This window comes from Sorex fumeus, unplaced genomic scaffold, assembly GCF_029834395.1.
Source record: "Sorex fumeus unplaced genomic scaffold, SorFum_2.1 ptg000098l, whole genome shotgun sequence".
In the NCBI taxonomy this organism is placed as follows: Eukaryota; Metazoa; Chordata; class Mammalia; order Eulipotyphla; family Soricidae; genus Sorex; species Sorex fumeus.
Window position 1 is genome coordinate 86,936,235 of NW_026606155.1, and position 21,181 is coordinate 86,957,415.

Genomic DNA, 21,181 nt, shown 5'->3' on the forward strand with positions numbered 1-21,181 from the left:
CATTTGCAAATTCACTGTCACTGTCACTGTCCTCCCATTGTTCATCAATTTGCTCAAGTGGGCCCAGTAACATTGTGAGACTTCTTGTTACTGTGTTTTGGCATATCAAATACAACATGGGGAGCTTGCCAGGCTTTGCCGTGTGGGCGAGATACTCTCGGTATCTTCCGGGCTCTCCGACAGAGGCAGAGAAATCGAACCCAGCTTGGTTGGGCCGGCTGCGCGCAAGGCAAACACCCTACCGCTGTGCTATCACTCCAGCCCAGGCCAGCATATGTATGAGTATTAATATATTACTATGAAAGGCCTGTACTTTTTAAAATGTACAGCCCCTGGTCATCACAACAACCACCAAGAATGTAAAGGGGAGGAGAAAATTTTTAAGTAAGAAATGAATATTCTATCCAAAAGCATGACGATGCTGCCTTATACTTGCTTTCTCATTATAATACTATAGCTAACCTGTGCAGTTCTTACTTAGCTGTAAATCTGATTTTATGTATTGTCTTCTACCCTTTCTTGAGGGGTTGAGTGTTTTGGGCTACACACAGTGGTTCTCAAAGGCTAGTCCTGGCTAAGTATTAAGGGGTCACCCCAGGCAGTGTTCAAGGTACCATATGTGGTGCCTCCAAAGCCAGCCACATGCAAGGAAAATTTCTTATCTCCTAAACTCTCTTTCAGAGAGAGTTAATTTTAACAATAAAATTAACAAAATAAAAAAATATATCTTAGAGGAAAATCAATAAAATTTTAAAAACTCTAACAGGACAGACAAAGATAAGAATATATAGTATACAAATTACCAAATATCAGGAATGAAGCAAAGGATATTTCTACAAATCCCACAGTTGGAAAAAGAATGATAATACTATAACTTTTGGTTCATAAATTCAACAACTTAGAAGAAATTGACTTATTATTTCAAGATCACAAACTACTGGACACATCTGAATAGTTCATAGTGCATCAAAGAGGTTTAATGTTATTTAACCCTCTAAAAGGAAATCATATAGTAGAAATAATTCTCAAAAAAAAAAGCATGTGTGTGTGAGGGGTCAGAGCAGAAAGGAATAAGTGTTGGGGTTCTTTGGGGAGAGAGTTGTGTACATAGGTGATGGGTATGGTGTTGAAGTTATGTAAACCATTAGCAGCATTGTAACAGAAAATCATTCACAATATTGTAAATCATAATTCCTAGATCAATTAAAAAATGAAGGTTTAATAAATCAAAACTGAGACAAACCTAAAAATTTAATCCACTCATTTTGGTGTATGTTTTATATAAGACTGTCATTTTATTTTCATTAATAAATACTTTCCTCAGAATTATAAAAAAAATAAAATAAAAGGAAATCATAGATCTAAATGTTTTCACTAGAAAATTCCACCAAAAATTATTTTTGGCTTTTTTGGGTCACACCTGGCAATGCACAGGGGTTACTTCTGGCTCATAAAGTCAGGAATTACTCCTGCCGCTGCTCAGGTGACCATATGAGATGCTGGAAATCAAACCAGTACCTGGAAGAGTCCCGACTGTTGACTAAGTGGAATTTGCAAATTCATGAAGTATAAAAGATAAAGAGAACATGTGAAAAGCAGTCCAGTGGTTCAGGGTAGAGTGTGCTTTGCTATTTTTTTTAGTGCACTGCATAAAGAAATGTCCTATGATGAGCATCTTTAGAATTCAGTGTAGCTCAAGGTAAGGTTATGAAAAGGATTATATGGTGACAACTGATGTCTTAAAATTTAGAATCCTGGGAATTAAACTGCTAGAAAAATAGCTTCCCAGGCTTTCCTTTTTCCAATTTTAGAATTCTTGGTTTGTCTCAAGAGATCATTTTAGATATTGTTGAGATTAATGGTAAGATGATGTATTATTAAAGAGCTAGTATCAGAACACAGGAATCCCCTCTGACATATTTAAAAATAAACAAGATATTGAGCCTCCAAAAGTGGCCTCTTCCTTCTTATGTCTTCACTCTTCTATCCTCCCTCTCATTGCTGATCTGTGTATCAGTCAATTGCCAGAAATTATGATGTGAAAAAAAATTATGGTGTGATAAATTCCAAAGCTAGGTTATAAATGGTGTTGAAACTTTAGTTTTATTCCTTCTTGAATCACTTATTGAAGTGGAAATCTGTTACTGTTACATAGAGACACTCAAGCAGTTCCATGGAGACATTACCTGGCACGGTACTGAGGTGTTATGCCAGTATAATACAACAGCTATGTTGGTAAACCAGTCTTGAAAATAAATCCCTCATCCCCACTCAAACTTTCAGATGACTGATTGCAAGCCCAAGTGGCATTTTGATTCTTCTTGATGAATCATTCGATTAAACAATGACCAAAGTGCAAATCATAAATATAAATGCTTGCTGTTGGTTTCAGCATTAAGTTCTGGAGTACTTTATCATGCAGAAATTGATTGCTAATAGTTATGATCTATAAAATGGGAGAAAAGTTTCCAATCTAGAAATGTGTGCTCTGGATAACTGAGTCTGAAGGAATGAGACTGATTCTAGGAGTCGAGGTATATTCAAGGACAATGAGTGCATACAGGACATAAAGCTGATTTCAAACCAGTTTTTTTTTCTCCTTGGATAGAATAAGATAAATAACTCCCTTTATTCTTTCCCCTTTCCTTTACTTGTGGCCTCTACTGATCTTTAGACACCCCAATTTGCCTTTTTCTATCTCTAACCCAAACTGGAAATTTCCTAAATGGGTTATTTCCACCATTATCTGATAGACAACACCATAGTATGAGCTGAACAAATTAAGGAAGAAAGATCCTTTTAGCCTTTTTCTTTCCTCATCTTCCTCATTTATCTCCTCTTCCTCTTTCCTCCCTCTCCAAATGGCCTGGTGGTAGGGATCTGGCTCAAGTGGTAGAGTACATGCCTTGCTTGTGAAAGGCCCTGGTGGACACTGCATGGTCCCCCAAGCCTGCAGTATGGCCCTGGTATCCCCTGCACACAGAAAGCACCCATCCGCCACTGTCCACCACCCAAACATACAATAGTGAACAAAAAATTTTTAAATAGGTCCGGAGAGATAATATAAAAGTGTTTGCCTTGCTTGCAACTAAACCTGGTTCCAGCACCACAAATGGTCCCTCAAGCACTACTAAGAGAGATTCCTGAATACAGAATTGAAGTAGTCCCTGGCTACTGCCAGTATATCCCCTCCCCCAACCCACCCCAAAATTAATTAAATTAAAAAATTAAAAACAATGGCACAGCAACTAGGGATCTTGCCTTGCATGCAGCCAACCTGGGTTCTATCCCTGCCACCACATATGGTCCCCAAGTCCCACCAGGAATAATCCCTGAGCAGAGAGTCAAGAGTAAGCCCTGAGCACACCTGGGGGTATCCCCTGAACAATAAAAATAAACATAAATCTTAGAATGATAGTCTAAATGCACAGATTGTATGATATGTGAGTTATACCTCAGTAAGACTGCTTTGTAAAACTATGCAGTCTTATGAAACATGAAACAGTAGCTTCCACAAACAGCAGAGCCCTGTTTGCTTGCCAGAAAATTCACCAATCTAACAAGTTTCTGTTTGATATTACTTAATCCATTACACAATAAAATTGTTAGTTGTGGGGGTCACACCTGGTGATACTTAGAGACGAAAGAACCAAGGTGGGGGGAGGGGGGCAGGCACAAAATAGTTTGGAAGTCAGCCCAGGGCTTAACATATGCAAAGTATGTGCTCCAAGAACCCTTTAACCATATTTCTGTATAGCTGCTAAACCAAATATATATATATATTTTTTTAACTCATTAGGACTTTATAATTTCTTTTATTCTAGTCCACATTCATTTTGGTTATTGTTCTTGTGTTGTTAGAGTCAGGAGGTGGGGGAAGTAAGGAGGTGCCACTTACAGTTAGTACCTAGTGTTGCTTGTGTGGAGCTAGCGTTTGACACTCCTGAGGTCTGCACTAAGAGATGTGGGGATCAAACCCAGAATCTCAGAAATGCATGTACTCTTCTACTGAGCTTTATCCCTATGTTCCCCTAAACATTTAAGACCTGTACTAATGCAAAACACTCAGGTAGGCGCTGGGGAAATAAATGCAAAAATTCAGTCCTTATGTTTAAGTATTTCACAGTAGAGCAGCAAACAGGCAAAACCCATTAAAATGCATTGCAATAATTACCGTAATGAAGGTATATTTATAGCACATATAGATGCTGTGGAATCAAATCCTTAGGATCCTCTAAGTGCTTAACCTTTAAGCCAGCGACAGCTACTGATTTAACAAATACATTCACACCAAAGTTATTAGTTACCTTAAATGTTTGTGTTTTAAAACTCCTTTCTTTCATTACATTGCAAAAGGTTTTATTTCTTGTTACAGGAAATTCAAACAAAAAGCAATGCGTAAAAACCTGTAGTGAGAAATGAAACAAAGTGTTTATTTGGCTATACAAATGTATTTATTTCTTGATCTGTTTCCAATTTTTGCTTAATTTTTATGAGATACGGAAGTATACCATTCACTGTTAAAGTAATTGCAAAGTTTTTCTATTAAAATAACTGTTTCAAGGGGCCGGACGGATAGTACAGCGGGTAGGGTGTTTGCATTCCACATGGCTGACCCTGGTTTGATCCCCAGTATCCTCTATGATATGAGCACCACCAGAGGACAGAGCCAAGAGTAACCCCTGAGTATCACCAGGAGTGACCCAAAAAACAAAATGAAATAACTGCTTCAAGGTCATTTACTAACACAACATTAATTTTTAGTCGGTTCTTAAATGACAAAGTGATGAAATGATGCGATTCCTGATTTGTGTCTGCGGCAACCTGGCTGAAGATGAGTGACTTGCAGTTGGCTTCAGCTACTCCGAACAGAAGACAAGTTCTGTTAGTAGCCAGGAACAGCTTGGAACGTTAATAGCTCACTCTAGAGAACTTAGTTGTCCACTGCAGCCTGTGTTGAAATAAAGCAATCAGCTTTCATGTATCATCTCTTCAACAATTGGGGACTAGGATTTTTATGATTTTTTGTTTTGGGGTCACACCTGGTTGTGCTCAGGGCTTATCACTGGCTCTGTGCTCAGGTATCGTTCCTGGTAGTTCCCAGGGGACCATATATGGTGCTGGGGATCAAACCAGGGTCAGCGGAGTGCAAGACAAGGCAAGTGCCTTACCTGCTTGCTGTACTCTCTCTCTCTCCCCCACCCTTTTTGGTTGCTGTTTATGGGGGTCTTATAATTTTTATTATAGACATAGTGATGATTGTGAGAGATGATCTCATAAATGTTTTCTTCTAGATGTGTTCTTTGGACACTCTATGGCCTACAAAATAAAAATTTGTATTTCAAGATAGCAGATAAAACAAAAAATTTCTTGAGTGACCAAGTCAAAGAATTGTATAATGGTACACAGACAATTAAAGAGATTTAAAATGTGGTTCTAAGGGCTAGAGCCATGGTATGTCAGGTAGAGCGCTTGCCTTGCATGCACCCCACCCAGGTTTGATCCCCAGCTCCACAAAGTCCCTTCATTCCCATCAGCAACGACCCCTGAGCACAGAACCAGAAACAATGCCCTGAGCACCAAGATGTAGCTCCAATATAAGCTATCTTGAATTATATTGCTATTATTGGTATTTTGGGTTCTTTTGCTTTTGTTTATTATAATTATAAATACATATAATATATTATAAATAAGAAAATTATTTATCATTTTAAGATATTTAGAACGTTTTATTATTTGGGACACAGCCAGTGGTAATTCCATCTTCATCCCAGTAAATGTAGGACTCCTGAATACAAAACAAGCATTCCAGACTATTAAGTTATCTTCCTAGCCCCTGTCTTACCTTGTGTGTATGTCTTAATTCTTTAAGCTATAGGTGGATAATTTCTTATTCTATCATTGCTCATACCTTCTTCACTTTGTAAATATTAAGTTCACACCCAGCAGTGCTCAAAGCTTACTCCTGACTCTACTCTAAGGGATCATTCCTGGCAGAGCTTGAGGAATGATATGGGGTGTGAGGATTGAACTCTAGTGGCTACATATAAGGAAAATGCCATAACTGCTATACTAAATCTCTGCCCCCCCCCAGTTTATATTTTTAAATAAATGAATGCAAAAGTTGGATGTATTCTACAAAAGTCCTTATTCTTTGAAACTTCCAAACAAATGCTGCTGGTATCTCTGGGCTTTCTTTTTCTTGCACCGTCTGTATAAAGATAATTACAAACCACTCTTCACTTTCTTACAATATACCCAACGGTAATAAAAACAGCAGGAAGAGCTATCTTCCTGGTCCTACATTATTCCCATTTTATATTTGACACTGAACCCAGTTTTATGTTAACAGTGTGATACCATTTGTTAAATTGTTCTTTCAAGTGGCCAATGAAGAAGAATTTCCAATAAAATAAACTCTTCAAAATGACTTGAAATATGTGCATATTTTTATTGATTGGTTTACTAAAATGATACTGATATGAACTAAGGGGAAATAAACACACTTTTTTGCCCCTCCCCCCATACTTTATATTTTAAAAATCAATTCTCCATTCTAGTTGCCACTTTCCTAGCTTAGGTCACCATCTCTTACCGACATTACTTCAGGAGGCTTCTAATTGTCTTCCCTTAGTTTTCCCCAGTGTCTTTATTTTCCCCCTCACACTGCTGTGAAAGAGCTATCTAAATACAAATTTCACTACATTATTTATTCATGAAAAATATTGGAGATTCCTCAATTGCCTTTGCCTGAGTTATATTAAAAGCTCTTTATGATTATTCTCCAACATTACCATTAAGTCATTGCACTCTATTCTGCAGCCTACACTATAAGAGAAGAAATAAAGCATAAGTATTGGAAGAGAGGAGAAAAAAGACATCTATCCTCTGTACAGTAAATTCCAAAAGAACAGCTGCAATTAAAAGCTAAGCAGAAACAACTGCTACACCAATATTGAATGGTTGAAACTTTGAAAAAACATTTAACAACGGTCTTTAAAAAATAAACATGGGGCTGGAGTGATAGCACAAGTAGGTAGGGCATTTGCCTTGCATGCAGCCGACCTGGGTTCGATTCCCAGCATCCCATATGGTCCCCTGAGCACCGCCAGGAGTGATCCCTGAGTGAAGAGCCAGGAGTCATTCCTGAGCATCGCTGGGTGTGACCCAAAAAGCAAAATAAATAAATAAAATAAAGCAACATGACTCATCCCTTCATATATACACAGAGTTGGAGGGAGATCCTATAACAGGCTGAGTGCAGGCTTTGCATGCAGGGGGCCCAGGTTTGATCGTGACATGGCATGGTCCTGGAGCACTGCTGGAAGCACTACCCCCAGTACAAAGCCTGAAATAACCCCCAAGTACTGCTTAGGTGTGGCCCCAAAACAAAACAGAACAAAATACACACACATGCATGTATGCGCATGCATAAATAGTTTTCAAGAGAAATACAAATGTCTATAATAAAATGTCAATAATAAATATATCCCCTAAGCCCCACCAGGAGTGACTAAGCACAGAGCCAAGAGTAAGTCCTGTGCACGGCTGAATAAATAAATAAAATTAAAAAATTAAATTTTTCTAATAGTTTTATTAATAATAGCCAAAAATTAGAAACAACTGTGTTAATTCTCAATGGGAAAGGGATTGTGAATTCATATAACTGAAATACTTAGCAATGAAAGAAGGGTAGATACACTTGGCTGAATCTCACAGGCAAAAAAAGTGAACACAAAAATTACAGTATGAAACTATGTGTAGATATAAAGGGCATAAAGGGCATATTGATATAAATTTTTTTAAAAACATGATTTTGCTTTGACAACCTGGCAGGCTACCGAATGTAGCCTACCCACGCAGCAGAGATTGGCAAACTCCCCGTGGCGTACCCAATATACCAAATACCAGTAACAATGATGGGTCTCGTTCTCCTAACCCTGAAAGAGCCTTGAATGTGGCACTTTTTATAATCTCAAGGCTAGGACGAAGGAGACGTTACTGGTGCCTGCTCGAGGCAATCGACAAACAACAGGATGATTGTGATCATTGTGATTGTGATGATTTTGCTTACAAGTAGTGCTATGGGAATTTAGGGCCCAATTCTTCTGGTAATCAGCCCTGCTGTACAGATCTCTATAAAACAGTGTTTGGATCTGAAAATAAGGTGCGGGTTGGGTTCAGTGGTGTTTGGGACCACCAGGGCTATACTTAGGTGCCCAGGGAGCCATCCAGTGCCAGAAATAAAACTCAGGACTTTGTGCTTACAAGGTGTGCCCCCCTGTTAGCCCTTTGAGCTCTTTCCCCAGTCCCAATAGGTTGAGTTTTTTTTTGGGGGGGAACCACATCTGGTGGTGTTTTAGGCTTACTCCTGGCTCTGTGCTCAGGGATTACTCTTGACCATGCTTGGGGGACCATATGCAGTGCTGGAGATTGAACCATGGTCATCCACTTAATCACTTAATCCCTGTTACTCATCGATTTACTCGAGCAGGTGCCAGTAACGTCTCCATTCATCCCGGTTGCGTGCTAGCGTAGCCCAATGGTATCTGTTCGTTCTAGGAACATGCAGAGCCTCAAACCAATCATTCAGGGTCTTGACGAAGAAGTCTGACCATCTTGTAGGTGGGCGTCCACGTGATCTTTTGATGTCCCGTGGAATCCAATCAGTAATGGCTCTAGTCCATGGTCATCCACGTACAAAGCAAATGCCTTAAACACTGTTCTATCTCTCTGGCCCATATTTTTGCTTGACAGAAATCATGCAACGCAGAAGAGTTACTTAATAAACAGTCTAAATAACTCAGACATCAGGACTCTGGCTACTGACAGAATAAACACACAAATGTAGAAATGGAGTTTAAACATGGCCAAACAGTATGACGTCACCTTTGACATTTATTCCCTCAGCAACAGGGTGCACTGTTCTATTGGTATGGTGCATCTCATTAAGGAGACCCACCAGTCATTTGTGGGAAATTTGACATCAGAATGACTTCTATCTTCGATTCAGTGCTTCATCCTCACAAGATGAAACATTTGCTCAGGGTGAATTTGTCTTTTGTGCCCACTAGGCCTCAGGTGGCACCATGACCTAAGGATTTATAGAGAATTGATGCACTAGCATGGAATTCCATGCAACATAGCAGGCATCAGGGAATTCACTCACAGCTAAGAAGGTGCAGGTGTGGGCACACGACTGGAAAAGCAGTGCTGACAGAACACTGGAACAGCTGGAGGATGGCACAAGTGTCAGTGGCACACGGCGTCACCCTCCAAGATGCAATCTATACACTGCTGTTTTCAGCACCTCTTATGGTGCTGTGTCTCTGAGGAATCCGTAGGTTAAAGGGTGGTTCTACTCACACTCACTCCCAATCTGTCCTGGAAGGATCCAGTGCTTGTTTCTGCAACTCCAGGACTTTCAGAATTAAAAAATCTTAGTTCCCAGGCCAGAGCGATAGTAGTGGGTTGGGAGTTTGCCTTGCACGTGGCCAACATAGATTTGATCTTGCCACCCCATATGGTCCTCGGAACACTGGCAAGAATAATCCCAAGTACAGAGGCAGGAATAAGCCCCGAGTACGGCCATATGTGGCTCCAAAATAAAAATAAATTAATTGATAAAGGGCTGGAGTGATAGCACAGCAGTAGGGCATTTGCCTTACAAGCGGCCTACCTGAGTTCAATTCCTCCGCCTCTCTCGGAGAGCCCGGCAAGCTACCAAGAGTATCTCGCCCACACAGCAGAGCCTGGCAAGCTACCCGTGATGTATTCAATATGCCAAATGCAGTAACAACAAAGTCTCCAATGGAGACGTTACTGGGCCCGCTCAAGCAAATCGATGAACAACGGGAGGACCGTGATCCGTGAATTGATAAAACTTGAAAAACAGTCTTAGTCCCTAAAAGGAACACACTCTTTTAGGAGCATGGGTCTAAACTGTGTAAACTGTGGCAACAGACTGGGCCCTTTGGACTGCAGGGAACCAGGGACTAGCAAGCAAGAAGAGTCACTACCATCTTGCCAGGTCTAATTGTCAGAGACCAACAGGAAGTTAGGACTGTAGCTGAAATTTAGATGATCTATTTGGGCACTTCTTTGTACCCTCTTGCCCCAGTTGTGACTGAATGGATTAGTGCAACAACTTAAGCCTTTGTTAGCCTACCAGATTTGTCTCAGTATCCGTTTATTGTAGGTTCCAATTAGCAGATTGTTTTGTGTAAGTCTACTATAGTTTACTAATTTATTTTTGGGTAGGTTTTACCTATCTAGGTCTGAAATGTTTTTTAAGGTCTCCTTTATTAAAGACTCCATTTATCCTTTTCTATCAATTTTGCTTTATGAAAATCAAACATATCTTTCTGATCACATGCAGTCCTCAACTACTATAACCAAGAGCTTCATTTGTTTTAGTTAACACTAGTAAGCCCTCAAAAACACGTAAAATGATGTATTAACTGTGGCTAGTCTCATGAAGCTCAAACTTGGCAGCTAGTTCTTCAGTCATCAAGGATAGATGGATGTCATAATTTAAATTAGTGACCAATTATGTCAATACTTATAAACTCTACTAGTAATTGGAATTAATCCATCTGTCATGACGTTCAGGGAGTAAGGCATGTGGTGTTTGTCTCTTCCACTAACAAACCCATGAGGCATTTTATAAAAAGGGATAAGCAAAATAAGGGACTAGGCCAGCAAAGAATAAAGCATAGCAAAGAAAGTAAAATGACAGTGGTGTAAAGTGAAATTTGGATCAAACATAGATGAGGACTCTCTGTGGAATTGACAAAATTACTGTCTGGGAGACTCTTGGTAAACAGAGGAACTTGAAAAAGGAAGACTCAATGATACACATAGTTTTTATGATGAATATCCTAGAAGAAATGACACTGGCCAAAAAACAAAAACAAAAACAAAACAAGGGGCCACAGTGATAGTACAGTGTGTAGACATTTGCCTTGCACCTGGCTGACCCTGGTTCGATCCCTGGCATCACACATGGATCCCCGAGCACTGCCAGGAGTAATTCCTCAGTGCAGAGACAGGAGTGACCCTGAACATCGCCGGGTGTGACCCAAAAAGACAAAATAAATAAATCGTTTATTTAAAAAACAAAAACAAAAACCAATCCACCATTCACATTTTAAATAACATTTGGGAGGTCAGGAATGTCATTTGGTACAACACAAAACTTGTGTGTATAAAGCCCTCAGTTTGAACACCACTGCCAAAAAAAGATGATGATAATAAAAGAACTCATAGAAGTATTGTTCAATATTGAGAAAAAGAAAAAAAATTTTAAGGTTTTCCAAAATGTTAAGGTATTCCAGGCATAGAAAAGATGCTCAGTCAGAAACATAAGTTACACAAAGAAAAGAAGGCAAGCTTCTAAGAACTTTTTTGTTAATGAATTTAAGTTTTGTGTGTGTGGTGCAAGCATGTATCTAGTACAGAACCATATCAACGGCTCTTAGCAACCCATTTTAAATCTCATAACTTATAGTAAAACATAAAAAACTCATTCCTCCCCTTCCCCAACACTGTATTAAAGCTGGTGTAATCATTCTTAGTTTGAAAATTGTTCTCTGACATATTCCTCAGGAAAGGCTCGTGGCAAACAATATTCTCTGAGGGGCTGGAGCAATAGCACAGTGGGTAAGGCGTTTTGCCTTGCATGCGGCTGACCAGGGTTCGATTCGCAGCATCCCATATGGTCCCCTAAGCACTGCCAGGAGTAATTCCTGAGCGCAGAGCCAGGAGTAACCCCTGTGCATTGCCGGGTGTGACCCAAGAAGCAAAAAAAAAAAAAAAAAAAAAAAAAAGGCAAAAAAATAAAAACCCCAACAGCAACAACAACAACAAAAATTATTCCCTGAGTGACAGAAAGCCTGTAACTATCTAATTATCTGTACTCTACTGGGACAGTTTGCCTCTCTATCTATCTATCTATCTATCTATCTATCTATCTAGATATCGTCTATCTATAAGACATTCAATAAGTGTTTCCAAGGATTGTATATATATATCATTATCCTCCCGTTGTTCATCGATTTGCACGAGCGGGCCCAGTAACGTCTCCATTGGAGACTTTTGTTGTTACTGTGTTTGGCATATCGAATACATCACGGGGAGCTTGCCAGGCTCTGCCGTGCGGGCGGGATACTCTCGGTAGCTTGCCGGGCTCTCCGAGAGGGGCGGAGGAATCGAACTCGGGTCGGCCATGTTGGCTGCGTGCAAGGCAAACGCCCTACCGCTGTGCTATCGCTCCAGCCCATATATTATATATATATACAATATATATAAACAATTGGAAACATTTATTGAATGTCTTTTAAATATTTCTTTAAAATATTGCTTCCAAGAAGTTGAAGGTCATCTGACCTTAATCTTGTAGGGTGCTTGCCTTACATGCTGCTGACTTGGGGTCTGATCCCTGGCACCATATTCCCTTAGGTCCTTCCCACCTCCATCCTGACCCCCAGTCTGCCAAGAGTGATCCACATCAGGAATAAGACCTGAGAACTGCCAGCATGGTCCCAAAGCAAAAAGACACCTGGACTTTTTCTGTAAATCCACATGATTTTGTCACTCTTGTTTTTGAGATCCAACAGCTTTATTAGGATATGTTGGTTTTCACTTTCTTATTTTTCTTTTAGAGATTGCAGTATTTTATTAATTTCAAGGACATATTTTCTATCATAAATTGAATATTTTGTTTTTGGGTCATACCCATGGCTTACTCCTGGGACTGCACTCAGGGATCACTCCTGGTGGGACTTGAGGGACCAAATGTGGTGCTGGGAATCAAACCTGGGCCTGCTGTGTGCAAGGCAAGTGGTCTATCCACTGTATTATCACTCTGGCTCGTACATTAAATTTTTTAAAAACACCAACTAGTAAGATAAGTATAGTCATGCCTCCAATCACTGAGGAGTAAACAAAGAACACAGTTAAGATACCAGGTAGATGGAGAAAGATCTTTATTTAATTTAAAGTTAGGCATTGTTTGCCTTTGGTTATGCTTGCAAGGAAGTTTAAAGCTTTCTAAGGTATCTTCTGGTATTCACAGGATTCTTGCTAGAACATTCAATGCAAGATATTCATGTGTATCTGCTTCAGTGTAGGATGCAGTTGGTATCAGTGAATAATTCTTGTCACAACAATAAACTATCATTTTATTTTGAAGAAATGTTACTCAGAAAGCATTGGAAGAAATCTGTGGGGCCAAGAACGGGAAAAAGGTACAGGTGTGCCATGCAGTCCCCAGGTATGCCACTGCCCAACCAACCAAGAAATTAATTTTTATTTTTCATGAAAGTTTCATCAAAGTCTTCACTCATGTTGCTTCACTGGTTTTCTTCAGGGACTCAATTAACATATATTTAATTTTCTTGGTCTAGTATCTTCTGCTTTGTCTCAAATCCTTTTTCATTTTTGTTTTCCTATGCTCTCCATACTTGACTTTTTCCTTTTTTTTTTCTTTGAATGCCAGGGATCAAACCCAGGACTTCATGCAGGGCAAATGCTCTACTGCTGAGCTCTACATCCCTGGCCCTAAATTAACATATTCAGATTTTTTTCTTTTTTAATTGAATCACCATGATACACAGTTACAAAGCTGTTCATGATTGGGTTTCAGTCATACAATGCTCTAACACCCATCCCTCCCTCCACCAGAGAACATTTCCCACCACCCATGTCCCCAAGATCCCTCCTGCCACCACACTCCCAGTATTATTTAAAATAATCTCTCCTAATACTGCCCCCCCCCCCATATCACCACCATTTTTATTGCAGCACTGGGAACTGAACCCAGGGTCTCACACATGTGAGGCAAGTGCTTTACTGTAGGTCAAGCTGCATCCTTGGGGAGATTTTTCATTAAATTTCCGATCTATTAAAACTTTGATCATTTTCTTAATTTCTTTTAACTTATTAAAATGCTTTTTGAACCATCGTGAGATATCTGGTGAGATATAGTTACAAAGTTGTTAATGATTGAATTTCAATCAATGTTCCAACACTCCACTCATCCTTTCACCAGTGCACATTTCCAGTCACCAATGTCCCGTTTCCCTTACTGCCTACCCTATCCTGCCCCCATCCCCACCAAACTGGGACATTCACTCTCTCTCTCTCTCTCTCTGTGATATTCTCCTTTTTTTTCTTCTAGGCAATGTGGTCTGCAATACTATTACTGAAAGAGTACTGTGTATATCACTCTATTTTATTAATAACAAGAGTTCATGGTTCTCAGACCTTGGTACTGAATTATATATACCACCAACCTTATTACAAGTTAATTTAGCTTGAAACTGCAGACTGTGGGAATTCTCTGCTTCCATGATCTTGGGAACCAATTCCTATAACATGCAGGAGATCTTCACTTCAGCCTATAGAGGTACCCAGGGTACAAGGCAAGAACCAATGCTGAGTGGGACACCAGTCCATCATAGTGCACACTCACATTCAAATCGTGACATTTTCAACACACCAGTGAACCTACTTTGCACTTTGGAACATGAGGAAATGGAGCACCTAGAGAAACCCATACTGATGTGAGAAGCCATGCAAAATCTACACACCATGAACTCTTGCTATTTTTGTTTGGGGGGCTCCACCCAGCAGTATTCAGGGTTTACTTTGGCTCTGCACTCAGGGATCACTCCTGGCAGACCAATGGGGTACCAGTGATTGGATCAGAGAACATGATGTGATACCAACTGGATCAGGGAACTATATATGGGACCAGTGACTGGACCAGGGAATCATATGTGGTACTAGTGACTGGACCAGAGAACTGTAAGTGGTACCAGTGTGGACCAAAGTTGGCCACATGTAAAGCAAGTGTCTTACTAACCGTACTATCTCTCTGATACCAGGACCTATTAATTTTGAGGATAGAAGAACATGAACATACAAATTCAAGAAGAGAGAGGTAATCCTTCCTCTTATTTTTCATGCACTGCCAGAATTAAGCCTGGGATGGCATGTAAGTATGAACTTACTTCTGGGCTTTTATTCTGTTTCACAGAAGTGTGACTGGAGTATATAATGGTTACAAGAACGCAGATAGTGCTGAAAGCTTTCAAACATTGTTTGAGTCTCTCAATACTGTACTCACAAGTTATGTGAGAACTATTAGCTTCACTGATAATTCTTACTTTTGATTATCCTGGTTTCTCTTTGAGTAATGTTCTTTCTATCTGAGGTTATTTGAAGACAATCTTTCAGTTCTCTAACTCCAATACAGGATCTTTTTTCACCTTCTACAACTTTCATAGTACAAATCCTGATGTTGTAATTTGTTTGTATCTGACCACACTAAGTAGTTCATGGTGATTCTTTGTATATCGAGCTTTGTTATGTAATTGTTTTCTTTTGTTTTCTTGGTTACTGTATACAGCTTTCATGGAAATATTTGGGAAGATTCAGAAAAGATACTGTTGATATAACTATACCACCTACCAACTAACTCTAGATATCCTTTAACTTCATTATAACATTATGGGGGGGGGGGGGTTTGGAGGCCACTCCAGGGAGTTCTGAGGGGTTACTCCCAGTTTTGTGCCTGGAGGTCACTCCTGATGGTGCTTAGAGGACCACGTGATACACAGGTATCAAATCTGGGCCTACCAGGGCCAGAGCAATAGTACAATGGATAGGGTGCTTGCCTTGCACACAGTTGACCCAACTTCGATCTCCAGTATCCCATATGATCCCCTGAGCCTGCCAGGAGCAATCCCTTAGCAGTGTAGTGTGTGCCCCCAAACCAAATGACCAAACAAAATCTGGGCTCACACATGGAAAGCATGCACTGAATACATTGAGCTATCTCTCTGGCCCATATCTACTTATCTTGGTTTTTGAACTATACCAATCTGTGCTCAGGCTTTATTCGTATGTCTGCACTCATGGATTATTTCTGGCAATGCTCATGGAATTATATTTGATGCTGGGGAATCAAACCCAGGTTGGCTGTGTGCATGGTAAGTGCCCTAACACTGTACTATCTCTCTGGCCCATATTTATTCAATTAACAGTGCCCTATATTATACAGAAAGTTTTCATTTTAATGAAAACTTTATGTAATTCTTCTGGTTGCACGATTTATTTTTTCTAATAGTACCTAGATTCTCTAGTATAAGCATGGAGAAGAATCCTTATTGACCACTCCCTGTCAATTATAGGTGGCTTGCATTACTATCTGTTCACGTTCCCAAAACCAATCCTTCACTGCCTTCAGTGTAATTCATCCCAGCAAATTTTAGTATCGTCAAACTTTAACAAGGGGGCCAGAGTGATAGTACAGTGGGTAGAACACTTGCCTTGCACTTAGCCAACCTGGGTTCGATCCCAAGTACCCCTTATAGTCTCCAAGTTCACCAGGAATGATCCCTGTGAGTAGAGAATGGAGTTAGCCCTAGCATCATGAACAAACTCCTTCCTTCCTTCCTTCCTTCCTTCCTTCCTTCCTTCCTTCCTTCCTTCCTTCCTTCCCTCCCTCCCTCCCTCCCTCCCTCCCTCCCTCCCTCCCTCCCTCCCTGCCTCCCTGCCTCCCTGCCTCCTTTCCTTCTTCCCTTTTCTCATATGAAACATTACATAGGAACTAGTTTACTAAATGAAAAATTACAACTGTCCAAGTCTGGCATTCTTTGCCTATCTCTGGTCTACTTTTCTCTCAGAAGCTTTTTGGTATGTCATGAAAATTAACGACATAAAATGAAAGCTATAAAACTTAAGTGAAGAGGCATGGATTGGAAACAGAAAGAAATCACTTGATTATCTCAAGGCTAACTACTGAAAGATTCTGAGTTAGGATGCAGAGTGAAAACTGGAGAAACAGATTTTACTACCACTTGAGGTGATTTTGATATACAGTCAAATTTGAGAACTATACACTAGACTTAAAAGGGCCAAAATGGTAGCCACTAGCCACATACGGCTATTTAAATATATCCAATTAATGAAAATTTAATAAATTTAAAAAATTAGGTCATGACTCAAATATTTAAGACACATTTCAAATGTTCAATTAGCACAGGGGATCAGTTAACAACTATGTTGAACTTTTCCATCATTGCTGAGTCCTTGGGGATGATGGTGATCTAGACAGCTGATTCCACTGTTAAGGAAAATGCCCAAATGGAAACACACACACACACACACACACACACACACACACAATTTGCATGCTTAAAAAACTGGTGTACAGTCAGAAAGTGTTGAGACCATTACACTAAATACCTATGTTTTTTCAAGAATTCTTTTGGGCTAACAAAGACAACTAATCTAGGGAAGATTTTTATACTTCAAACCCAAATCCACAAACATGAGAAGTCCCCTTTTTCTTTTTAAATATACACATATAAGATATTTTATTTCAAAAAGCACAAGAACATTATACAAGTTTTAAATTTACATTTGCAATAAAAGATATCAATATATGCATTATTTGTATAACTTCATCATGGATGGAATTTGAATCAGTGGTATAAACATGTTGCAGTCACTAAATACAGGTCATCACAGTGAACCAAATGCATAGTTGTTATGAAATGACAAATGACCACTAAAGGGTAAATTCACAGCCCATACACACGAACATAATAAATTAATTGCACAGACATGTTTTTCTTTACTGTATCATTAAAATTCCTGCCAGCCCCTCACCAAACATTGGAATAACAGTTTTGGAGCTAGCTGAGCTAGTTCCTCCACATACTATCCTAAGGAAAATAAAGTGACTTTTTGCTCATTTTAAGTAAACGTCATAAACATGATTAAATTGTTTGCAATGACAAAGGCAAACCACTAGGATATTTGACCCTAATTAGGAATTCCTAGGGCTGAGGCCAGCACATGCTCATTTATAGTGTGGAGGGCAGAATCAATTTTAATAAGCAGAACTTTAAATATGAAATGGGCTCTTTGGCAGTAAAAGGTCTGACTGGCCATAGCAGGACAGGCCCTTTGGCAACTTGAGAGCTTAGCTCCAAGTTTCATGAAATGAATATAAAAGACTAGAAATAAAAAGTCAGTTTATCTTTTCTAAACTGGGGCCAACTGATTAGGGCATTAAGTTAGCATTTTCTGTTGCCTATTCTGGCCTAGACTTATACACAATCAAATCAACAAAATCATCTAAGAAATGATGGGAAATAAATTATTTAATCATACTGACAAATCAGACAGACTGAATACGGAATTGTCTGATATTCATCCATCAAGTGTTACAAATATTCTGGAGTTGCATCTATTTCCTGATCATCATCTGAATAATAATTATTCGAATAGAAATTCATGATTGTGATTCTGATGCCTGTTCATGCAATTCCTTATTGAAAAATCCACATTTTCTTTACATAAAAAAATACCAAAAACTCAACCCCAAGTGTGTTTCATCCAACATTTCACAAGTATATTTTTAATCACTTGCCTTTGCTGAACAAAAAGAAGGAAAACAATTACACTCTTTTGTAAGATAGTAATCACCAAAGGCATTGAGATAATTTTTAAATGCACCTTCAAACTCCTCGCCTAATATTACTCCAGAGATAACAAAGCTAAAACAGAAGATTTCAATGTATATTTTTTCTGTTTATAGCACAAGTTCTTGATACAAAAAATTTAAATCTAAAAAACCAAGAAGTTTATGTAGGATTTAGGAGAGCGCTATCATTTATAAACAAGATGGCTCAGCCACAGCATGTTACACAGACACAGACTATTGATCACATGGCTTTTTCGGTAGTTTATGCTAGTCATATAACCAAAGATTATGAAAAAGTTTGCACACAGACAACAAATAAAGGGTCTGTCTTACAAAGACATGAGGTTAGAGGATGGGTTTAAATTTGATTATTTAATTTACAGCTGTCATGCTCCAATCACTGGAATAATTTTTTCAACCTCATTCTACATAGTTTATATCAGGCCTGTATCAGGCCTCAAAAATCAAAGAGGCCAAGACAAGGGCTTCAATTCTAGAAACTTGCTTTTGGAAAATGGGAAGCATAATTTCAAAACATAAAGTTATTTGTGGCCAGAAGTGAAGATTAAAAGTTCTTTGTCCTATCAAGCATGAATAATGAGTACATTATCCTAATGCTTCTTGAGTTCTATAGTTTAGGAAAAAAGATTTTCCAAATGACAGACATCTACCATAGGAAAGGCAACTTTATTCACATATAAATTTAATTTAGTTTCTGACTGAAGCAGCAAGTGGCACATTAGGGGGTATTTTATTGAAAGATAAATAATTTAATCTAGATTTTTGGAGCACTTACACTCTAAACCACTACTTTTTTGGGAAAATTTTTTTCATTTGAAATACACTGCATGCTTTCTGTAACTCCTCTTTAGCTGCAGGGAAGACTTAGAGATTAATAGAATCTTCTCAGTGTTCCAATGTTATTTAAACCAAACTTGGTGGGAAAACCATAAATATGAAACCATGAAAGACCTAACCAACAAACAGAAATTTCCACAACTACTTGATTTGACTTCATTTATGAGGTGAATAAAATGAAATACAATGGGGCAGATTTTGAAGGGGAATCAGTTTTCTGGAAATAACAGCAGAATCAAATATTTGGGGTGAGCAAAGCAATTCTTTAGTGTTCTGGAACACCAAACAGAAGAAATCTATGTACTTTTTCATTGAAGCATATTTGCTAACTGAAAGCAATACTCCATTAAGGAATATTTTATTGATGTATTATGTGAATCTGGACACGGAGCAAAAGACCCTTTACCCCTTCCCCAAACCTCAGAAAGGTCTCCATAATTTTCAATCAGTCTTCATTACTGTCTTCATTCATTATTGTTCCAAGGCAGAGTGGAGCTCATAGTAACTGCCAGTTGAATCCAAATAACATCTGATTCGTTTCCTGGCTCCTAGCAATCTCTTCTATAATGCAGTGTTGTTGCCACACTAAATGGAGCTTGCGATACCGCTCATGAGATAAATGAAGGGGGTTACCCCTCCTTCAGGAAAAGAAAACAAAAAAAACAAAAAACATATAAATTTGAATTAGATAGCTGCCACATTTTTATTGTCTAAGATGGTCTGAATTCTTGATATATCTTGGAGCTGTGAGAAATCACCAGCGAGGTATGCAAGGGGCATTATGGGACCTTCTTTTTTTCTTTTTGGGTCACACCCTGGTGATGTTCAGGGATTACTCATGATTCTGCACCCAGGAATTACTTACTCCTGGTGGTGCTTGGGGGACCATATGGGATGCTGGATTAGCTGCATGCCCTACCCATTGTACTATCTGGCTATATGTGACTGCTTATTTTTTTTTTCCTTTTCCAAAGTCAGGTTTATTGAGATATTCACATTCAGCAAAATTCACCTTTTTTAAGGGTAAATTCTGATAAAGTCTAACTCACCCCACAATGCAGACTTAGGACTATTGTCTTATCTCCTACTATTACTTAGAGCCCATTCTTAGAAATCCTTTCCTTCTGTCCTTGCTGGTTTGGAAACAACCCTAGACCCGTTCACTCCTTCTCCAGAATCTTATCCATTTCTAGTTTACTTTGATAACTTCATATTTTTATAAAGTTGCTCATAATGATTTATAATAATAATAATATTATTAATAAGTCCTCCCGTTGTTCATCGATTTGCTCAAGCGGGCCCATCATGAGACTTGTTGTTACTGTGTTTGGCATATCGAAATATGTCACGGGGAGCTTGCCAGGCTCTGCCGTATGGGCGAGATACTCTCGGTAGCTTGCCGGGCTCTCCAAGAGGGGCGGAGGAATCGAACTCGGGTCAGCCATGTTGGCCGCTTGTAAGGCAAACGCCCTACCGCTGTGCTATTGCTCCAGTATAACAGAGTATAATAAATGAGTATAAATAAAATGAGTATAAATAAAATGAGTATAATAGATCTGAATTATTGAAGAAAGGTGCAAAGAAGCACAGTTGGGTTTTTGGGGCTTTTTTTCTTGTTTTTGTTTTTACGATGCGGGGTTTCAACTCAGGACCTCACATATACAAGGCAGATGCTCTACTGCTGAGCTACATCCCCAGAACTGGAAATAAGCCCAGAGCAAACTGTAACACTAAAAACTTAAGATAGAAGAATTTTGTTTAGATATTTGCTGATATAGTTGGCCAATGTTAAGCATTGTAATACAAATAACGCACCAGTGTCAA

General features: G+C 39.1%; 1 protein-coding gene across 1 annotated transcript in view; it reads right to left on the bottom strand.

Annotated features, from left to right (window-relative positions):
* Positions 1-18,606: 18,606 nt before the first annotated feature.
* The window catches only part of UBR1 (ubiquitin protein ligase E3 component n-recognin 1), a 160,881-nt gene continuing 158,306 nt past the window's right edge, over positions 18,607-21,181 (bottom strand). Inside the window, exon 47 of the mRNA XM_056133371.1 lies at positions 18,607-19,995. Within this exon, the coding sequence (XP_055989346.1) occupies positions 19,854-19,995 (142 nt within the window). The 3' untranslated portion in view covers positions 18,607-19,853. The remainder of the gene's footprint in view (positions 19,996-21,181) is intronic.